Source organism: Panulirus ornatus, chromosome 21 (genome assembly GCF_036320965.1).
Source record: "Panulirus ornatus isolate Po-2019 chromosome 21, ASM3632096v1, whole genome shotgun sequence".
In the NCBI taxonomy this organism is placed as follows: domain Eukaryota; kingdom Metazoa; phylum Arthropoda; class Malacostraca; order Decapoda; family Palinuridae; genus Panulirus; species Panulirus ornatus.
The window spans coordinates 7812007-7835733 of record NC_092244.1 but is presented as its reverse complement, the minus strand read 5'-3'; the positions used below and the strand labels follow the sequence as shown (position 1 = coordinate 7835733).

At 39.3% G+C, this 23727-nt stretch overlaps 1 protein-coding gene across 1 annotated transcript; it reads left to right on the top strand.

Annotated features, from left to right (window-relative positions):
• The first annotated feature begins 299 nt into the window (after nucleotides 1-299).
• On the top strand, nucleotides 300-22938 carry Oat (Ornithine aminotransferase precursor). Its single transcript, XM_071675693.1, has 9 exons — nucleotides 300-475; nucleotides 5334-5539; nucleotides 8537-8761; nucleotides 10403-10626; nucleotides 12232-12325; nucleotides 13482-13639; nucleotides 15491-15583; nucleotides 18785-18944; nucleotides 19114-22938. The coding sequence occupies exons 2-9, from the start codon at nucleotides 5335-5337 to the stop codon at nucleotides 19272-19274; spliced, it is 1320 nt and encodes a 439-aa protein (XP_071531794.1). The 5' UTR covers nucleotides 300-475; nucleotide 5334; the 3' UTR covers nucleotides 19275-22938.
• The last annotated feature ends 789 nt before the right edge of the window (nucleotides 22939-23727 follow it).

The following is a 23727-nucleotide window of genomic DNA, read 5'->3' as shown; positions in this document are numbered from 1 at the left end:
TTAACAGCTTTTTGCTTCAACCCATTTAATAGATATATGGCCGATGTGTCGTCTCTGTACGTCATTGCGAGAATCTATTTGTAAAAAAAAAGAAAAAAAAATACTTATGCATGCCGAAAGCTCATTTTAATCACAAAATGAAAACATGATATATAAATAATAATCTGTGGGTGTCTGTAAGTCTGTAAAACATATCAAAATGGAATACATGTCATCGGAATTTTCCTTGGTGTTGATTGGGGAAAACATTAACTGGCAACTGCAGCATTCACCCGAAGGCCCACCTGCGCCGCTTCTGAATCAGTCGACCACGCACATCAGTGACATGCACAACTAATACCCATTTCTTAACAAACGCGTTAATCGTCCAAATTAATCCAAGAAGCATTTCAAATTTAATTAAGTGCACGCGTTTTTCATAAATATCACTAGCCTGCAGAGAATTAATATCAGTACTGTACATCCCTGTCCAAAGGTAAGTGTTGTGAGCTATTCAAGTGTTAAGTGGGAGCGTTTCTAAGAGTGATCGTGTGTCATGCTGGGAGTAAGGGATGTTTGGGAAACGTATAGGCAGAGGTAAATAAAAAAGGGAAGAGGGAAGGCTATGAAAAAAGATAAATACAAGAAAAGAGACTGAGAAAGAAGTATTAAGAACTGCACACCATTCAAGGATATCTAATAATACTCCTAGTAGTTGTCGCGCTAAAACAAAACTTGCCTCGCGGCGTTGGTGGTGTGACCAACTTGTAAACTTAGGTAAAGATATATCACTATGGGTACTCAGTTTACATTTAGCTGTCTGATAACCTGTGCAACGCTCTGAAACTACATTGAAAATTTGCTTGTTACATAATTACACTGACGGCAGTAGTCTAATGCAAGTGAGCGTAGTATGAGGAAACTGTAAATGTTATTGAAGAGATGTAGCCAGTATGGTTTAAGATCCTTTGACAGGCGTGGTAGGTTAGAGGTACAGTGGCATCTGGGATTGGTGGAGATACACTTAGAATGAAAGATGTTGGTAGCGAGCTTAAAGGTAGACTGTAATGGTAGAGGAAATTGTAGCGAGCGCACTGATGTTCGCTGTGGAGATGAATGATTACTATTTGTGTTACGGGGATAGTTTTCCACTTGTGTTTCCCCACCACTTAACCTTTCATATATCATGTCTTTACTGCACACACACCCACACACACACACACAGGCTGGCTTAAGTTGGGGTGTGTATACAATGCGTGTGCATACGTACGTGGGAGTAAAGACTTGGCAGATATATACATCGTTAAGAGACTGGGCAACACGAGTGTAAAACTGTCCACGTAGCAGACAAGTAGTTATTGCAAGTAATAATTATACAGCCCAGCCAAAGCCAGGTAGCCATTTATGGACCATCAAGCCAAAGGGAAGGACGAACACCTGGGCTGGGTGTGTGCCGACTGTCGCTTCAGGATTTGAACTCATGAGGGCACGACTACGAGATAGCCCGTGCTGACTTAACCAGTATACTACGAAAGCCCATCGCGGGCTTGATGATGAACGGTTTATGGTGGTTCGTGCTCAGCTGACGGGGTGTGAATGCTGTTGGATGGTAGCGCGGGCAGTAAGCAGACGCAGTAGTAGGCATGATGGTGACGTGACTTGTACCGGTTGCTGCCGGTGATGTTCAGGTTATACGCCGTACTCGGAGGGGTGGTAGGTGCTCTGGCAAGCTTGCGGGTGAATGCTGCTGTGCTAGTTAATACCAGGCTACTGCTGTTGTGTGTTGTATGTCATTGTATTCTGGGAACAGGCGGCCTCCCAGAGCTTGTTGCACCATATGGCTCATCGGATAGCCCTACCAGACAGGCTACCATATTTTACCATATTCTTCCTAAATTGTCATGTGGTCGTCCTTTATATGTAGAATTCATATAGTTCTGTAAGGAGGGAGATCAAATAGTCTTGCACGAACTGAGGCAGGTAATGTCGTCGTCACCTAATGGAAGTATGCTGGTCGTAATCCGTTAGCAGGGTCGCTATAAGATGTAGTCGTTCTCAGAGTATACAGCCTACGAAGTCATCCTTGTCTAAGTGCAGGAGGTGATGTCCCCTACGGGTAGGGAGCATGGCTGTCTTGCGATAGACGCAAAACACAGTGGTTCTAGCCGTGAAATCCGGTCAGGTCCAATGAGTTGAAGTCAGCCAACCAGTCTTGTTTGTAATGTTGCGCAATGTCTCACATCAGAATTTCCAGTTTTTGTTGGTGTCTGCTCGGGTAAGGATGGTGGTGGTTGTCCTTGATGCGAGTCAAGTGTTGTTCGTCGTCCATGTGGTTTGCAGGCCCGTGGTTACACGATCTTATCAATGCAGCTCCAAGCTGCATAAGCTATTTATAGCTGTTAGGGCATTTTTTTTTTTATCATTTTAGTTCATAGGGTAGGGAGGGGCAATTGCCTTCTCTGTTTGGGAAGTATTATTATTACAGTTATCACCATGACCACTGTAATTGTATCTACCCACATTGACTACTAATAACGAACTCACATGTCCCACCAGTTATGCAGTCGCTAGCCAGGCTTCAAACTAGTCATGAAGACAGAGCGAGTGAGAAAAGAGCGAGTGAGAAATAACTAAAAAAAAAGTTACTGGTATCTACTGGCACTCATGGTACTGGTTTTCATGGATGCAGTCTTCCATAATCTATCTTTCCATCAATATCAAGTGAACACTGTAAAACTAGTAATAAGTTATAGTTTTGCTTTATAACTCCAACCATCCTGTGGCGAAGTGAGTGGGATGAACTGGATGGGGCTCCAGAGGGGTTGGCATTTTCCTGCGGGACCCTAATCTGTATGGCGCCAAAGGAACAAACAGTTGACCCACAACTTCTGCTTCTTGCTTAAGACTGTGGTTCATTAAAATGTTTTTCTTATGCATTATATCAAATAATTTTACGGTATATGTTGTGAATCATAATGCCAAAGGAAATCCACACTTTCAGTTTAAATCGAGTAACATACACTGACACAGATAATTGGAAATTTTGAATTTTGAAAAAATGACAAAATAAGGCCGTATTTTTCAATCTCTTTACGGATTCCTGGCAGCTGTTACACAGTATTGTTGCTGGTATATAACCTGTGTTCATTTTGATATATAAAGCATCATTTTGTTTCATTATCTGCATGTTTTCCTACCTGTGACATCAGTCACAAGCATATATATATATATATATACATTCCATCCTCCCCTCTCCCTGCCCTTTTGGTCGCCTTATACGACACATGGAATACGTGCGAAGTATTTTTTCTCCCCATCCCTAAGGATAACACACACACCCACACACACACACACACACATATATATATATATATATATATATATATATATATATATATATATATATATATATAATCAGAGACAAGAATGTTACACTGGGAATTAGAGCAAGAAATGACGCAGTCAGATACATCAGTTTGTGGTTGCGGTTCTGTGCAGGCTTAAGTGCCATGAGTAAGCCGATGAGTCGTTTGTAAGGTCATTGTGCACTCGCTCACATCCATTCTCTGGCTTCAACCACAAGCTAAAAATTGTAAATAAGTGTGTGACACTGCTACATTAGTGGGACCGAGTCTTGAACTCCCCTCGAGAATCTTTTGAAACGCAAGTGACGGCTTTGACAGTTTCATCAGAGTTTATTCCAGTCATTCACCACCATTACAGTAAAACATTTTTTTTTTTTATTGTAACGCCCTTTCTAAGAAACTTCTTGCCTAACAAGCTGTTCTGACCTCTAATTGGCAATGGATCTCAAGGAAAAAATGTTCAGTGCTGACAACGTCTAACTAGTTAACGATCTTGATGGTTATTCACCCATAGTAGGAAAAGTTGTAGCCCAAACCACTTACTTTTTGAAATTCAGTTCATTCTCTTATTTCACGCTGGTGTGTGTTATTTATTTTGCGTTATTTATCTAAGAAACTGAAGGCTCTCCCTTTCAAGTCCTCATTAAAAGTAGGATGCCTTGTATGAACGGGCGTCAATAGAATAGGTCAAGCGGTGGCCCCACCCCTTAATGCCGACACGCCAAGACAACGAGTTGGATATTTTCCTCTTATTGTTGCTGCTCAGCAAATCGCCAGACCCCACTGCACATTAACTTTATAAAGATGAAAGTTTCATGTGATCGATGAAACATTTAGACACGAAAATCTGGCAGTTAAGCGGCCACAAAGTGTACAAGATATGCAACCTAATTCAACACAACGCTCTCTGATGCAGTGTCAGGCCTAGTCAGAGCGGTCCCTGAGCGGGGGCCCAGTCAGGAGTCCAGGATCATCTGTTACACAATACACTATGTATATACATATATATGTCTTGCTTTGTTTACGAGCTCGTTTGCTGTCACAGTTATGGATCTTATTAGTAAATTCTCTCAAAGAGAGAGAGAGAGAGAGAGAGAGAGAGAGAGAGAGAGAGAGAGAGAGAGAGTCCTTTGTAAAGGGGTTGCCCAATGAGGTTGGCTCAGGTCCTGTTTACTCGACCCCTGTGTGCTGCCGTCTTCGTTTTCTAAAGAAAAACAAAACAGTGTGAAACATCTCTGATCTGAGACCCACTACCACATAGTATCGAGAAATAGTTTCTGCTGCAATTAAATTTGCAAGCGTCACATGAGTATTTTTATCATAATTACATTTAAATTTTTATTGTCTGTAATGTTGAATGTTAAATGTATGTACCCATTTTTTTGGTCTTATTCATGTATGAACGTTATTATAATTATTTTTATTACAATTATTATTATTGTTAACAAATACAAATGAGATGTGGAAACCAAGAGTGACCGACCTTCAGTGCAAAACTGACTCATTTATATATTTTGTTTAGCTTTCTTCTCATTTTTTTTCAGCAGGACGGTATATATATATATATTTTTCATACTTTTCGCCATTTCCCGCGTTAGCGAGGTAACGTTAAGAACAGAGGACTGAGCCTTTGAGGGAATATCCTCACTTGGCCCCCTTCTCTGTTCCTTCTTTTGGAAAACTGGAATACGTGGGAAGTATTCTTTCTTCCCTATCCCCAGGGATAATATATATATATATATATATATATATATATATATATATATATATATATATATATATATATATATATATATATATATTTTAATTTATTACAGTTTCAGCCCCAGAGATTTTTTGGTGTGATGATATACGACAAGTCAGTGAATACTACGAATGAGTGTTCTTAACTTAGGGGCTTCCTAAGAATATGTCTGTCGACTGTACAGAACAGAACTTTCGTAACTTCGTTAGGGCATAAACTCTAAAGAGTTTCTTCTTTTTTTTCAGAATGTCGCTACTGCTAAAGGCAAGGCAGGTGGTGGGTTGGGTAGCCAGGAGAGGTCTTACCACCAATGAGGTCAAGTCGTATCCCTCCCCTCAGGCCAGAACCAAGCCACTAGAGGGGTTGACCACGCAGCAAGTCATAGACAGAGAAGCAACGTATGGAGCTCACAATTACAAACCTCTTCCGGTAGCCATTTGTCGGGCGGAGGGTAAGTTATGACCCTACAATATATAAAGTATTCTCTTGATCTCGAGTGAAAACCACAGCCATAGTAAATGTAGTTTGGTGACCGAAACCATTCTTATACTTTAAGCTTACTGTGCCTTATTTACAAGGATGATATGTGATCTGTAGTAATATACAAAATCCCTCAGGGTTATAAGCCAGCCTTGTTCTCTTAACTCTTGACGTTATTAGGTAGAATCGCGGGGAATGCTAATATGGCTGGTACTTGTGAAGATGGGATTTATATGTCATTTTGTTTCACTCTCATGATATTTACAAAACCATATTTCCTTAACTTATTAATAATCTATATAAAAATAAAGAAAATTCTAAATGCAGTATACTAAATTCTTACGAAACTGGTGAAAAATTTGTCCTTTTTATGTAATACAAAACTTTCAAAGTAGTAGTTTATGAACATGACATTAAAAAAAAAAACTCATTAGTCATTCCTTAATCTTCCAAGTCTTTAACAGTGAAAATGGACACTACCTTTAAGATATTTTACAGACGTTTAACCTAACTTTCATTGCTTTCTTAGGAGGGTGGGGGACTTAATGGCCAGTTTTCAGGATAAAGGGAACTGGTGGTACACCAACACACCCTTTGAGTTTATATATATATATATATATATATATATATATATATATATATATATATGTGTGTGTGTGTGTGTGTGTGTAGAGAGAGAGAGAGAGAGAGAGAGAGAATTTTTTTTATACATATTCGTACTCCTCCCTATCTCCATTTATATATATATATATATATATATATATATATATATATATATATATATATATATATATATATATATATATATATATATGTTGCGCCTCATGACCTCCCACGTATTGTGTGCACTTCCTATCTGGCGAAATGTATCCGGCCATCGGTGGTGAAGCAAGTTTCCGTTTCTAAACTTATTTATTGTCTCTCTTCGCAGTGCATTTTTGTTTAAATAAATGTGTGGAAGTCGATGTGAACTGTAAGCTTTCATACACCAGTATCCCAGTGACAATAGATACTGGCATATTCGGGCTCCAGCAACTAAATTCTACTGAAAGGCATTTTATCGTAGTTAAAATACAAAATATTTCATCAAAAATATATCACCCCAACAGCCAACAATTTATATCCATGGAGGTGTGTAAGAGGGGAAGGTGTCATGCAAGTCTATAATTCCATGGAAATAGAAGAATTATTGGCCACAGTTTATGTACGGTAGGTATCGTGCGTCTGGCAACTCTCTTGGGTGTAAGTACACCAGTATCTCTCTATCGTAAATTTACAGACAGCTCACTGGGTAATCACTCACAGGTTTTCTCCAGCCATAGCAGTAATGTATGCATAATTCCGTACTGAGAAAAACACTGACTATAGTCCAGTAGGTCTATGACCTTTTGTGATAAGATACTACTAAAAAAAAAAGGTACGGCCGCAGAATACGTTCACCCGGGTCCAAGGCTCGAGTTTGTTCGTGTTTCCTTTTCCCAGTTCACTGTAATCCTGTTTGCCGTAGTAAAGCAAAAACCTTTATCTTCACTTCCTCATTCACTCATGATACGCGACATGCACTTGTTTTATACTTGAGCTCGTTGCAGTTCTCATTCAGGATCTTCAGCAAGTTCTTAAAAAACGCTTGTACAGAGAGGAAGGGCCTTTGTCAATTGCCGAGTTGCCGGCAACACTTCTCTTAGGGGAGGTGCGGATGTTTAGCCCATGCCAGTGTTGTTTCTCCCTACCTTGACAGTGTTGCCAGGGAATAGACATTCTTGCTATGGATCCAGCTGCAGCACTCACTCATTTCCCTCTACATTTTCGCTGGGGATCTGTCTGATGAGGATGTCATTGGGGTAAATAATACAGTAAAGTAGAACCCTCAGGAATCACTTGGATCCTAGGATACTTTGGAGTTTTGGTGTAGGTGTCTCAAAAATACACCATTTGTAAATGGTGACTTTAAGTGAAGATATTCTTTCTGGAATCATGGTGTCACTTTTTGCCAAAAGTACCTGAGAGGTTTAGATACAGGTTCAGAAGAGTCTTCTATCCAGATGGTGATTTCAGCTACACTCATGCATGGGGACACATTATTCTAGGCTGTAATGAAACTTATAGTCGTTTTTCATGTTCAGCTTATCAATAAAGCAACTTATAACAACTAATTTACAATTAACTTTTAAGATTTTCTTTTTTATATAGGAAATTAAAGGTTGGAATCCAGTCAAGAACGAGTCCACATCAATGCCAGACCTTGATTGAAACAGAAAGGTTACTGGAAGAGAAAAAGAGAAGGGAAAGTACTTACGTATTTTGGAGAAAGTGATAAACCTGTCTTTAAAACATGGGATAGACATGAGGCGATAGTGTGTTCCGAAGTTTCTAGTGTAGGGAAAGAAATAATTAACGAAATGGCTACCCCTGAGTTGCCCATGGCCACAAAGTAATAATGTGAGCAGCAGCTCGCCTTGTATTGTTTGGTCTAGTTGACTGTGGGGAAACACAAGTAGCTAGCTCTCAAGAGCAAAAACGAAAGAAATACCTATCAAAGAGGGGCAGTGATCGAACATTATGACATAGGGCAACCAAGTCAAGTTTTGAAGTTAGCCTTGGAAAGTTTATAAGTCGGATCACGTTCGACTCCGTCAAGTAAGTAGACATAGAACCACCCCAAAGGTTAGAGCAGTACTCCACATAAGGGCGATTCAGTCCTTTGTATAAACGGAGCAACTGTTCAGAAGAGAAGAATTCTTGACATCTAAAGAATACTCCCGGTTTCTTAGAAGTAGACTTAGCTATTTATCAAGTTACTTCAGTTTTCAGGAAAAATACCGACTTTAATAAGCTCACAGGAGTTCTCTAGAATCAGTGACTTTGGCAAAAACACAACTTACTTCATGATGTTCTTCGGCTTGCTTTATTCGTAAAAAGCAAATAACTGAGAAGCAACATATTTCATAAGTACGTCTCCTTCATTCAGGTGTATATATGTGGGATGTGGAGGGTAAACGCTACTACGATTTCCTGAGCGCTTACTCTGCGGTGAATCAAGGCCACTGCCATCCAAGAATCCTGCAGGCACTACATAATCAAGCCTCAACTCTCACCCTCACCTCGAGAGCTTTCTATAACAATGTCCTGGGCGAATTTGAGGAGTATATCACGTCCCTCCTTGGTTATGACAAGGTCCTCCCCATGAATACAGGTACTGCCATCCTGATTAAACTTCTCTGACTGCTACAACGTATTGTCATATATTCACTTCCACCTGGTGCTGTTCCGTTACATACTCATACTACTCTAACATCCACTCCTACTGCCCTGTCCTATCAAGCATTCATCCATCTGTAACGCTACTGCCCATCTTTGTTGTCATGCCATGTAGCTCTACTTATCCACCTACCTACCGCCATAATATATAACTCTGCTTTTATTCTAATTCTGAACCATCCACCTCAGCTGCCCTCAAACAACTCTGTTGCCTCTTTGCCAACCACTTATGCTGCTTTGTCACCCACATCTACCACTCTGCTACTCACTCCTACATCACCATTACTTGCTTCCTCTGCCCTGCTTCTCATGTCAACTTCTCAATAAATCCCCTCAGCTGCCAACCTGCACATACTTGTAACTCTGCGAACCACCTCTAGTGTCTCACGTATTCTAACTGCCATCTATTAAGCAAAACCCACTAGTCGTTGTGACGTCACCCACTTGCACAGCTCCCTAATCACTATCCACCAATATTTCTAGTGCTTCAAAATCTGCTTCTGCTGTTCTAGCATTCAACTCTACAGCCTTGACACACCCCTTCAACCTCACCAACCTTTGCTACTGCCTCAATTCAACTATCTGCCTATGCTGCCTTGCCACCAATCCTTACTGCCATATTACTATCTTTGCAGTTTTATCTGCCATATTACTATCTTTGCAGTTTTACCACCCCTTTCTACTGTTGTAACACACATATCTATAGTCCTATTATTCACCTATAATGCTTTACTATCCACCTATGCTGCATGACACCAACCCCTACTGCCCAACCACCCAATTCTTCTCCATCCCCAAATTTAGAAGACCAACACTCCATCTCTACAACCCATTAATTTAGTCTACTACCTTACCATTCCATTTACTTTTACCGCTTTGCCACCAATCCCTACTGCCTCAGCATCCACATGCACATGCACAGCCTCACCTACCTACCTCCAGTGCCTCACCATTCACCTGTGCTGCTGCCTTGCTACATACTTCTACTTTCCAGCTTATGGCTTTATTTCTCTCTTCCTCCATAGGTATAAAACCCAAGTAATTCATATGTGCTTTCCTGTCACCACGAAATGCTATTTGCCACTATCTATACATGTTCCTTATTTCCCCTCATGCAGGCCAGCACACACATACAATAGCCTATCCATAATCTTCACTGACCCATTTCTCTGCCACCCATTTAGTTAACTTGCCCCTCTATAGTGGCAGTATCTCATCATCCATTTACTGTTGATGTCATTAACCAAATTTTTGTATGCTTAGTTTTAGAGAAACACACTCTAGGTATTTAACATTTCAACTCTAGAACCATCTAACATCAGAATGTTTTATTATTTCTATGAAGTTCTTCTAAGAACCATTCAGTTATAGTCTAAATCTCAGGAACAACAAAAATAGAACAGAAATTCATCCAGTCCACATCCATTGCTACTTTCTACCTGTGAGAGGTGACCGATATTCATAATATACTTAAATATTTTAAAGAGGATGCCTTTTCTAGTTGATTTCCTCTGATGAGGTAAATTTTATACACCAAATGAAATTCAATATTTGTCATACCATAGGTTTGTTGCAGGTGTGGAAGGAGGTGAAACAGCATGCAAGCTTTCTCGTAAGTGGGGGTACCAGGTGAAAGGCATTCCCAAGGATCAGGCTAAAATTATCTTTGTACAGAACAACTTCTGGGGCCGCACCCTTGCTGCTGTCTCCAGCTCTTCGGACCCAGAAGCTTATGGCGAGTATGGCCCTTATTTGCCAGGCTTTTCTCTCATCCCCTACGATGATCTCCCAGCACTAGAGGTAAATCCTCATCACTTTGGTTAAAATTTTCCATTTTCTGATGAACATTATATTCATTACAAGCAAAATATACACTAAAGATAAACCTTTATTTAATCAGTTCCTTCCAGACAGTTCCCATATAGTACCATATATAAAGTATATATCAAATTACAACCTAACTTAACCAAACCAAACTTAACCTACCATCCAAGATAAACCAAACCTAACATAAATATATTTTTTCTGTTAGTCTATTATACATTTTTTCCTCTAAAGCTGTCATCAGTTCTTGATGCTACCTCACTCCTCAGGAAATGGTGAACACATTGAAAGAAAAGAAAGAAATCTATATTTATAAAGGAGAAAATGTCTGGAGGAAGTTTTTTATTATCCTGTAAAATTTAAAGATTAAGAAACACCATTCACTTGATTCCACACCATCAAAATTTCACAAGTACCACAAATAGCCCATTCAATGTGTACTGTTAATTCTTTCAGTGTTTCAGTTCCCAACCATTTAAAAGCTATTAAAAAAACAATTACTTAGCATTATGTGCATTTCAGAAATTTTTAGAAAAAAATCATACTTATTTGCTGTCAGGAACATATAAAGAATGGTCTCTTTAGCTCACACCCACTCTCTGGCTGTCGTTTTTAATACACGAAAACAAAGCCTTTATCTACCATTAAGTTCCACATACTTCCATAGTTTCCCCTAACCACTTTTTATGCTTTGGTGCAGCCCAGTGACAGGACATCACCCCCTGTATACCTTATCACTCCATTTCACTCAATCCCATGTATGCCCCACCCTTCTGAATGCTCAGGCTCCAGGAACTCAAAGCCTATTTCACTCCATCCTTCCATCCTCTGTCTCCCCTCCATACTGCTCCCTTCACCCCTGACACTTATAACCTCTTGGTCAATCTGTCTTTGTTCAAACCTTTCACATACCCAAACCATTCCAACTCACTCTGGTAAGCTTTCACAATTATACAATATTTACTACCACACATCTTTTTTATTCTCATTCCTTACATGATCAACTCCCCTCATACTACAATTTTATTTCCAACACATCCACCACGTTCCATTCTTTTGCATTCCTATTCCTATTCTCACACTCGTACAACACCATTAGAGTTACTGTTCCATCAAATATAGCCATCTTTGATCTCAGAGACAGTGATTTCTCCTTCCATACACCCCTAAGTGCACCCAGGACCTTTGCCTCCTTCCACACACCCCTAAGTGCACCCAGGACCTTTGCCTTCTTCCCCACCCAATGATTTACTTCATTTCTCATAATTCCACTCCAAAGTATCCAAAGAACTCCAGGTTCTCCACTTCCAGACTCACACTCAAATCAACTAGACTTACCCCCTCCTAAACCCCATTCTATTCACACTAACAATCAGCTTTCTCATTTCACACACTCACCCTTATTGGCACCAGCTTCTGTAGTTTCCCTCATCAATCTGCCACCAGAGCTGTTTCTTTTGCAAATAGTAACTGACTTACCTTCCAGACCCCACACACTACTAGCATACTTTTATGAAAATGTGGCTTTGACTACGCCCTCTTGGTAAGATGGAAAACACTAATGTGATTCTCTGATGACAGGCTGCAGTATCAGATCCAACAGTGGCTGCCTTCATGGTGGAGCCTATCCAAGGAGAGGCTGGTGTTGTTGTCCCAGCTGATGGCTACCTTAAAGGTCAGTGACTTTTTCTTACTTCTTTCATTGTCTCCTTCCAATTCATATGATATGAAACACATTTACACTTTCAATATCTCCAACTCATATGGTACGAAACACATCATACACCCCCCTTAGAAACCCTTCCAGTGTTTAGATAAATATTTCTCGCTACACCTCATGTACTTGAACTGTTAAACAATACGTACATTTGTATTCACATGTCCAAGTGCTTTGTAAGCCATACTTCCTGTGTGCTATTACTCAGCCCAAATATGCAGTCATAAGTCATGCATATTGTTAACCATTCCTCATATGATACGTTACCAATACATAAGTACATTATTATGCAGTACTGATGTAGATATAGTAACACCCACATCTACGCTTTCCGCCACATCTTACACACATTATAGGCTAGCTATGGTATGTATCATCATTTCACACAATTGCTTTATTTAAGACACACCTCACTGTTAGCCATAAACCACTTCATGTACACTGTCAGCCACATCTCACACTGGTAGCCACTTAATGTACTTTGTTAACTGTACTTTAGATATCATCTTTGGCACATCTTAGATATGCTTTTTGCTTCACCAAATATACAATGTAAGCCTTACCTTACATATAATGCTTAATACTTAACATAGTATTGCTGAACTCTGTTTACATGTGGTTAAAGTACAAGGAAAAAGTCTCCTCCTTCAGTGAGAGTGTATTATTGTTAATGGATGAAAAGGACGGATGGTAAGTTGAGTTGTTTACGGAACTGTACTGTGTTATCCATCCATAAGGGTTACACTGGGAAAGTGTTTGGTTAGGAACATAGCATAAGCACTCTTACAACTTGGATTTCATTGTGTCACCTCATGATGGATTTGGCATGTGACAGGTTTTTCAAGATCTTAACCCTGTTGAAGCTTTTGTGTTATATATTCTTAAGTCCCATAAACTAAAGGGCAAATTGATATAAATATCATGATTACTTTTTTTACAAATACATTTCAAGTAATCTGTTGGGTTATATCCATTTTCTGACAATATAAGCCAGTGAAACATTCTAAGGGCCACAGTCTCTGAGAGTGTATGTTGTGGCTATGAGGTATCAAAAGTAAATAGTCATATACTAAGAATTATATTAAGAACCAGACTAATTGAAATAGTGGTACAGGTATTCGGGAGCTTTGTAGCCGCCACAATGTGCTATGGATTGCGGATGAAGTGCAGACAGGGCTAGCTCGCACTGGCCGTCGCCTTGCAGTTGACCATGAAAATGTCAAACCAGACATCCTTATACTTGGCAAAGCACTCTCAGGAGGCGTTTACCCGGTATGTACACCCCTATCAACACATTTCATTAAGATCTAAGTATGTATATCACCCTCAATATTTTTTTCTACATTCCTTCTAAAGGACTGCCAAAGTGATCAGGAAGCTGGCCACCACCAGTTTGGATGCCGAAGAAAGTAATAATATAGGGCAATACAAAGAGGGGAATTACATGGTGTGGTGGGTTTTAGGATTGGTATTATCCCGGAAAGCAAAAATGGGTATGTTTGAAGGAATAGTGGTTCCAACAATGTTGTATGGTTGCGAGGCGTGGGCTATGGATAGAGTTGTGAGCAGGAGGATGGATGTGCTGGAAATGAGATGCTTGAGGACAATGTGTGGTGTGAGGTGGTTTGATCGAGTAAGTAACGTAAGGGTAAGAGAGATGTGTGGAAATAAAAAGAGCGTGGTTGAGAGAGCAAAAGAGGGTGTTTTGAAATGGTTTGGGCACATGGAGAGAATGAGTGAGGAAAGATTGACCAAGAGGATATATGTGTCGGAGGTGGAGGGAACGAGGAGAAGAGGGAGACCAAATTGGAGGTGGAAAGATGGAGTGAAAAGGATTTTGTGTGATTGGGGCCTGAACATGCAGGAGGGTGAAAGGAGGGCAAGAAATAGAGCGAATTGGAGTGATGTGGTATACAGGGGTTGACGTGCTGTCAGTGGATTGAACCAAGGCATGTGAAGCGTCCGGGGTAAACCATGGAAAGCTATTATGATGGTAAGTTTGTAGATGTTATGGATTTTTATTTGAAGTCAGAAGATATCTGTAAGAGCTTGGATTGCAACTTGACCAAAATGTTCATGTGAAAGTTTGATATACTGTTAGGACTGTTGCAGGAGGTTCCTTAAGGGATTCTTTAAGGTTTTGATTGCAAAGCTTGAATCACTGTGAGTGAAGGGTGAGTAAGATATTATTTCTAATTAGTTATGGAGTGCTTAAGGAGGGAGGGGTGCAGTGCTTTTGCATAAAAGTAAGTGCCTAGCATGTTGAAGTGTTACTGTATTGATGAGATTTTTGTATCATTATGAAGGTGTTTAGTGTTTGCAGTTGCTAGGCAGATGGTGATTGTTGTGTAAGTGCTTTGTTTTGTGTGGTTTACAGCTTTGCTCTGTTTACTTTTGAGAAGGTGGAAGACTAGACAGGTGAGACAAAGTCTAAAGTGGAGTGGAAGAACTGCTTTTATAGGAAGTTGAGGGATTCTTTTGTCAGAATCAGATGACAGTGTTCTGAGGACATTTAGTTTGTGTTTTGCTCGTGTTGATGTTATTAGTACAGGGAGAGAATATCTTGTGTATGTTGTAAGTGACTCTCAGAATGGTAGTTTTGTTCAGAGGGAGTGACTGTCCACTGAAGGTGACTGTAAGTGATACCCAGAATGGTTGTTTTGTTCAGAGGAAGTGACTTTCCACTGAAGGTGACTGGAGGGTGAGAGCTGGTTTCATGTCTGTCTTGGGTGAAAAGAGGGATTTATGGTGTCTGTGGAGATACCAACATTATGTTCTGGGTGAGCCATTGTTCCAATTGTGTAATGTAATGCTGCATGTTTGATGTTTCTTCTGGGGTGTCTAAGTGTTTTGATGTGATTGAAAGGTAATCTGCAAATATGAAGTCAACTTTGGTGTGCCTGTATCATGGATGAGAGTGAATACAGTCTGTTTAGTAAAATGCAGCCTCAGAGCTGTAGGAACCATATAAAAGGGACCCTGGGTTTGTACACTAATAATGTAGCTGTGCCTTTATCAGTAAAGTTTTTCTGTGTAATAGATTTTTGGTTACACTGTATCATAAAATCAAGGAATGTCTGCAGAAATCAGTGTTTAATGATACTTTTGTGCTGTTCTATATAGGTATCCGCAGTGCTGGCCAGTGATGAGGTCATGATGTGTATCAAGCCTGGTCAGCATGGCTCAACCTATGGTGGCAACCCCCTTGGCTGCAAGGTAATATCACCCTTGTACTTTTCACCCAGTGATTTGGCAGTCCTACACCTTGACCACTGCTGTGTCATGTAAGCTTTAAGAGAATTTCTAAGAACCCTAGGGGTTAGAAACCTCTATCCCCCTGTCCTCTGATGGTGTAAAAGCCTCTCAATCTTGCCAACTACCTCCTGTTGAATAGCTGTAGCCTAAAATTAAGTCTTTGTCCTCTCTTCTGTCACTCATTAATCCTTATTTAGCAGACATCATCATCCAATAGTTGCCTCATAATTCTGGAAATTCTAGGCACTGTGTACGTTAAACTCTATTCTCACCATTTTCATCCTATCATGGAAAAATACCCTCCTCTAACTCACTTAGGGTAAACAGTATGTGTGTTTGGTGAATTAGTTTAATATTTTGTATTTTTTACAAAATTATAGAGTATTTATATTGTTATCATTTCCTCTACTGTAGTAGATGTCGATATTTCTACTCCTTCCCCTTCCCTTCTACTTTGCTCAAGGAACTTGGTTTCAGTTTCTGTGAGACTATGTACTCCCACAGCCTTTACCCTGGAGGGTTGTGTGATTTGGCACATAGCAAGCTCTCAAAGAAATTATTCAGTTGATATAAGGTTTCTTTGATGATGTCTCTAATAAAGTGTACCAGTACTGCTTTTTGAGTACCTAGAACAAAATTTTACCAAACTGGTAGAGCTTGTGTGGTTACTATTTTTGTTTTACTGGGGGGGAGTTTTACATTCATGTTGCCCTGTCTCTTAACCTTTATGGATGTACCATGTCTTTATTCCTTTGTATGTATGGACACACACATACGCACACACCCTAGACTGTGCCAGTGTGTAGCACTCTGCATATCTTGCTCGATGAAATAATATTGTTTGCTAGCAAATTTTTCATGTTGCTTCTTCTTGCCTGACCTTCTTTCTCTCAATAAATGTTTTTCTTAAGGGATAGTACCCATCGGTGGGGGTGACATCTGCATCCCATGAACTATAAGGTGACCTGTGTGATGAGCATGTAAGCCAGTAGGATAAAGACATCAGTGCTTTGTTGGGGTAATAGGGAACTGCTTGAATAGGAACAATGGGCAGAGAAGTGTTCCACCCACTCTTACATGAAAGAAATTTATATAATATTCTGTGCAGCTAAAGTTTTTGCCATATTTTGTAATTATCATTATTAGATATATAGCTGGAAAGTATCTTTGAATGATAAAGCGTATGTATTAATGTAAGACAAAATCTGTATTTAGGATGATTATTTTTATTACAGTTTATTCATGTTTTACTGGGATGGACAAGAGAAATAAAAAAAAAAGTGGAGTAAACTTGTGAAGGGGATTCATGGAAGGTTGGATGCCATCACTAAATAGAATATTTCTTTGTAGAAGGAGCTGCTTCAAAACTGGGGAAATCCATCCTCACTTTAGCTAAAACTTTGATGTTTATCAGCAAAGATTCCTAATATTATGGTGTAAAAGAAAAAGTTTCAAAAGTGAAATTTGAAAAATGCTCAACATTTGTTTTACTGTATGAATTTTTAGTTTAGTCATACTCTGTTTTCTATAGTTTGATATGAGTGTGCTAGTATCAAACAGATTTCCTTGATAATTAATCTAATTATGATTAACACACCATTTATCTCTCGTACACTAATTGTATGTGTTCAGCAGTTAAAAAACTACTTTCATATTTTTTTCAAAACATTAATTTTAGTTTGTGAGATTCAACATGAACAATAACATATGGAGAAGGCATATGATAGAGTTGATAGAGATGCTCTGTGGAAGGTATTAAGAATATATGGTGTGGGAGGCAAGTTGTTAGAAGCAGTGAAAAGTTTTTATCGAGGATGTAAGGCATGTGTACGTGTAGGAAGAGAGGAAAGTGATTGGTTCTCAGTGAATGTAGGTTTGCGGCAGGGGTGTGTGATGTCTCCATGGTTGTTTAATTTGTTTATGGATGGGGTTGTTAGGGAGGTAAGTGCAAGAGTCCTGGAAAGAGGGGCAAGTATGAAGTCTGTTGGGGATGAGAGAGCTTGGGAAGTGAGTCAGTTGTTGTTCGCTGATGATACAGCACTGGTGGCTGATTCATGTGAGAAACTGCAGAAGCTGGTGACTGAGTTTGGTAAAGTGTGTGGAAGAAGAAAGTTAAGAGTAAATGGGAATAAGAGCAAGGTTATTAGGTACAGTAGGGGTGAGGGTCAAGTCAATTGGGAGGTGAGTTTGAATGGAGAAAAACTGGAGGAAGTGAAGTGTTTTAGATATCTGGGAGTGGATCTGGCAGCGGATGGAACCATGGAAGCGGAAGTGGATCATAGGGTGGGGGAGGGGGCGAAAATTTTGGGAGCCTTGAAAAATGTGTGGAAGTCGAGAACATTATCTCGGAAAGCAAAAATGGGTATGTTTGAAGGAATAGTGGTTCCAACAATGTTGTATGGTTGCGAGGCGTGGGCTATGGATAGAGATGTGCGCAGGAGGATGGATGTGCTGGAAATGAGATGTTTGAGGACAATGTGTGGTGTGAGGTGGTTTGATCGAGTAAGTAACGTAAGGGTAAGAGAGATGTGTGGAAATAAAAAGAGCGTGGTTGAGAGAGCAGAAGAGGGTGTTTTGAAATGGTTTGGGCACATGGAGAGAATGAGTGAGGAAAGATTGACCAAGAGGATATATGTGTCGGAGGTGGAGGGAACGAGGAGAAGAGGGAGACCAAATTGGAGGTGGAAAGATGGAGTGAAAAAGATTTTGTGTGATCGGGGCCTGAACATGCAGGAGGGTGAAAGGAGGGCAAGGAATAGAGTGAATTGGAGCCATGTGGTATACAGGGGTTGACGTGCTGTCAGTGGATTGAATCAAGGCATGTGAAGCGTCTGGGGTAAACCATGGAAAGCTGTGTAGGTATGTATATTTGCGTGTGTGGACGTGTGTATGTACATGTGTATGGGGGGGGGGGTTGGGCCATTTCTTTCGTCTGTTTCCTTGCGCTACCTCGCAAACGCGGGAGACAGCGACAAAGTATAAAAAAAAAAAAAAAAAAAAAAAAATTTTAGCAATATTAGAATTTTTTTGTTTTCAATTTTGTATTTCTCAAATTATGACCTGTCTTTGGATGGAACATCTCATACCTTAAATCATAATTAAAAAAAATGTGAATCTGTGCCATAGCATCAGCTAAGAGGCTTACTGTAACATATACTGCAGGTAGGTCTGGCAGCTCTGCAGGTAATGGAAGAGGAGAAACTGGCAGAAAATGCAGAAAAGATGGGCATCCTGTTACGTTCTGAATTATCAAAGTTACCAAAGGATGTGGTGTCTGTGGTGCGAGGCCGTGGTCTACTGAATGCCATTGTCATTAACAAGAGTAAGTCCTGATTTAAAGTCATTATAAACTTACAGCTTCTCATTATTTTGTTTAAAAAGAAAAAGTACTTCAACAGACTTTACCATCGCTGCACACCTACTCATAATCCTTACTGCACTCATATTAATTTTAGATTCAAAGTTTTATATGATCTTTCTATAATCGACAGAATTTGATGCATGGCAAGTTTGTTTACGTTTGAGAGATAATGGTTTGCTGGCAAAGCCTACACATGGGGATATCATCCGGTTTGCTCCACCTCTCTGCATCACAAAAGAGCAGATAGAGGAGTGCAGCGACATCATCAAGAGGACTATTCTATCCTTTTAACAAGTTTTACATGGGGCAAGCCATTGATGATTCTAAGAGAGTGATGCCAAATTTTCTGTAAGATAAGTTAGATCACATATGATGTAAATATATGCTGTCTTATCTAATATTCTATCCCATTACAGCAGAAACATATGGCTTGTATTCATGGATAGTATGCAGTAACATGTATGATTTAAAGCATACACATTGTTGACATGAACACTCATAAATATATATGTATACTTATAAGTAGGATGAATATGTATATGCATATATATGTATATCTGTGTATGTATATGTATGTATATATGCATTTATGGGCGTTTATGTATATACATGTATATGTAGGTGGGTTAGACCATACCTTGTCTGTTTCCTTGCGCTACCTCGATGACGCGGGAGATGGAAATTAAGTAAAATGAAATAACAAATATATAAATAAAAATATATTTATTTATTTATTTTGTCGCTGTCTCCCGCGTTAGCGAGGTAGCGCAAGGAAACAGACGAAAGAATGGCCCAGCCCACCCACATACACATGTATATACATACACGTCCACACACGCAAATATACATACCTATACATCTCAACGTACACATATATAAATACACACAGACATATATATATATACACATGTACATAATTCATACTGTCTGCCCTTATTCATTCCCATCACCACCCTGCCACACATGAAATGACAAGCCCCTCCTCCCGCATGTGCATGAGATAGTGCTAGGAAAAGACAACAAAGGTCACATTCATTCACACTCAGTCTCTAGGTGTCATGTATAATGCACCAAAACCACAGCTCCCTTTCCACATCCATGCCCCACAAAACTTTCCATGGTTTACCCCAATGAAGCAAAGATCCTTCCAATACAAATATCAGATCGGCACTTTTTTTATTTATTATACTTTGTCGCTGTCTCCCACGTTTGCGAGGTAGCGCAAGGAAACAGACGAAAGAAATGGCCCAACCCCCCCCATACCCATGTATATACATACGTCCACACACGCAAATATACACACCTACACAGCTTTCCATGGTTTACCCCAGACGCTTCACATGCCTTGATTCAATCCACTGACAGCACGTCAACCCCGGTATACCACATCGCTCCAATTCACTCTATTCCTTGCCCTCCTTTCACCCTCCTGCATGTTCAGGCCCCGATCACACAAAATCTTTTTCACTCCATCTTTCCACCTCCAATTTGGTCTCCCTCTTCTCCTCGTTCCCTCCACCTCCGACACATATATCCTCTTGGTCAATCTTTCCTCACTCATTCTCTCCATGTGCCCAAACCACTTCAAAACACCCTCTTCTGCTCTCTCAACCACGCTCTTTTTATTTCCACACATCTCTCTTACCCTTACGTTACTCACTCGATCGGCACTTTTTATATATGGTATATATATTTGATATATTAAATGTTTTGATAATTTCATGTATTTTTTACCCTCTTCAACAATGAAAGTGAACGGTATGATAATCAGGTCTGCAAGATGAAATATATGAATATGAGAGGTGTGTCATTGATAATGAAGGATATAGGGTTATCATGTTTGTCTAATGATTTTATGAATGCAGTATTACAGTGTGAAGCTACAGCAAGGTATTACTTAATCATGGTGAAACATATGGAAGTTGCCAGTTTCTGTATGTAAATGATGCTTTATCTGAGAGTAAAATTCAGTATAGTGGGCAGAGGGAAAGCAGAATCTGAGAATAGTCTTGCAAAGGGGAAAACTGGTGCACCAAAAACTTTGGTAATAGGAAAAAGTTACATGTAGAGTATGCAAGAAGCTTGTTGCAACTCAGAAATATAGACAAGAGACCAAAGATTTTATTGTTTAGGACAGGCCAAAATTAAAGCAACATATGTGGGTTACTTTCATAGTATACAAAGAATTAGGAGGATTGATAAATAGAAGAATGAAGACATGTAAATGTGTGTAAATGTGGCGTAAAGGAAATATTTAAAAGGGGCATGGATGATACAAAGTATAAGGCATAGTCATATAGCAGATCACAAGTTGATCAACATGTACAGCAGTAAAGTTAAAGGTATAAGCAGAGGTAGACAATGAAAAAGGCTGTTGATGAGAAAGTAGACCAAGCAGAGGACAATATGGACCCTACATATGAAGCGAGCTGTTCTTCAAGTGAACCACATTTGCTAAGTCAAGGTCTTAATGATATTGTCTGCACTTTAAATCTGCTTAAGAAGCAAGCCGAACTTTTGGGTTCCAGTTTAAAGGTCTGGAATCTCCTTCAGATTGAAACTAAAGGTTGTTTTTATCGTGATTGCCTTGTCATTTTCAAGGAATTCTTCTCCCTTGAAGATAGTCTGTAGTTTTGCAATGATGTTCGGTCTGTTATGGCGGCACTTGGCGCTGAATATAAGTCAGTGATGAGCACAGAGAAAGATTTCACCAGGACATTTTGGACATAGAAAAGCAGTACCAAGGAAAGTGGAGCCTCTCAATGTTGGGAGATTACCATTGGACACTATAGGAGGGATGTTTCTGAGGCTAAATATAGCCAAAAACTGTACACTTCTACATTTTAGAGTTGATTTTTTTAAGTGTAATACCAGCCTCATTTATGAATGAGTAATATAAACTTAATGTAAAATTTAATTGTTCTGTCACTTAAAAACATGCCTAATAGAAAAATTAAGAACAGATTCGAATTCAGCATAAAATATTCTAAAAGGTCCATCTATTTTCATTCATGGGACAAAAAAAGAGATAAAAATTTTGTTAGCCAGTGTTTCCTGCAAAAACTTGGGTCTACCTGTTCATGAGGCATATCATTAATTATTTCTTGGCCAAAAATCAAGGGTCAACCTATGCATGAGGAAGACTTATAGATGAGTATATACGGTAATTTAGTTCTTGCATCATCAATTTTGTTCATCAGAGAAACTGTGCCAAAGTACCTCCTGTTTCATCAAGTTTTTGAAACACAAATTACTCTGTCTGATGTTCTTTCATCGCTTACAAACTATGATGGCAGCTTTGTTATTTACATGAATTCTGAAACGTATTGTAAAAATTCTGGTACTGTATCACTGATTTTGTTTCTGTAAAGTTAATTGGATTTACAATACATGTAATTAGGGATGAATGCTATCAGACACCTAGCCCACAAGATTTGTAGCTTGGGGAACCTAAATTAGGGGCAAATGCACGTTTACCTTGCATTTCATGGGAAAGACTACAAAAGACTGGTATTGTGATAATCAATAAGTTTTGTGATAAGCAATAAACTTTAAGAAGAAGTGCTGTGAGGGTGCTTTACATGAGCATGGATTTGCTACATGTTTTAAAACATCAAATTGTAAGCTCTGCACTTTACCATATACTAAACCATATCAACACTGTGGTACCTAAACCATATTCAGCTTCATATGGGACCATTTATCTTGCAGTAGTGTTGGTAAAATAGAAGTATCCACTGCAACAGCTAGAGGAAGTCTATCAAGAAAAAATCACTTTTAAACTGAAATAATCTTGGTTTTATAATTAGTGAGTGGTATGCAACTTTCAAAGCAATGAAGGCTCCCATTATTATTTTCTTGTCCTGACGTGTGTACTGCTTTTATCTGAAGGTATTTTGTTCACATTTGAAGGTGTATATAATGCCAATATTCTTTAATAAATGATTAATCGTAACATTACATTTATTATCCAAATTAGACGAACATCACTGATTATTCGCCTTTTCTATGTGATAATATATGTTTTCTGTACTGTGTATGTGGATTTCTTTTCATACTAGTTAATCATTTCCCACATAGCAAGGTAGTCTAGGAACAGACAAAGATTGCCCTCATTTGCTCACATCCATTCTCGAACTGTCATCTATAATACTCTGAAACCAGAGCCCATATCCACAGCCAAGCCTGAGAGACTTTTCTATAGTTTACCCTGATCACTTCATATGATTTAGTTCAAGCCCAGTGACATGTTGCTCCAATTCTCTCTCTCTCTCTCTCTCTCTCTCTCTCTCTCTCTCTCTCTCTCTCTCTCTGGAAATGAGATGTTTAAGGACAATATGTGGTGTGAGGTGGTTTGATCGAGTAAGTAATAATAGGGTAAGAGAGATGTGTGGTAATAAAAACAGTGTGTGTGTGTGTGTGTGTGTGTAATTAATCTGCCTTTGAACTGGTTAATCTGATGTACAACCCTGCCCATGAACTGCACTAAAGTACATATATACCACTGTTTGCAAACATATCAACACCACCTGTTCCTTGGCATGGATTACCTGGTCTTCCCATACATACACCCGTGCGATCATAGTCAATTCTACCTGTCACCTACGTTTCATTAACGTCAGAAAGGAAAGCTAAATATTTATCATTTACATTCGAGAGGTGAATTTCATGTTTTAAATGGGATTTCTCCCTTACGTACCGTGAAATATGGAAAAACGAAATAATATACAGTACTCTTTTTCCC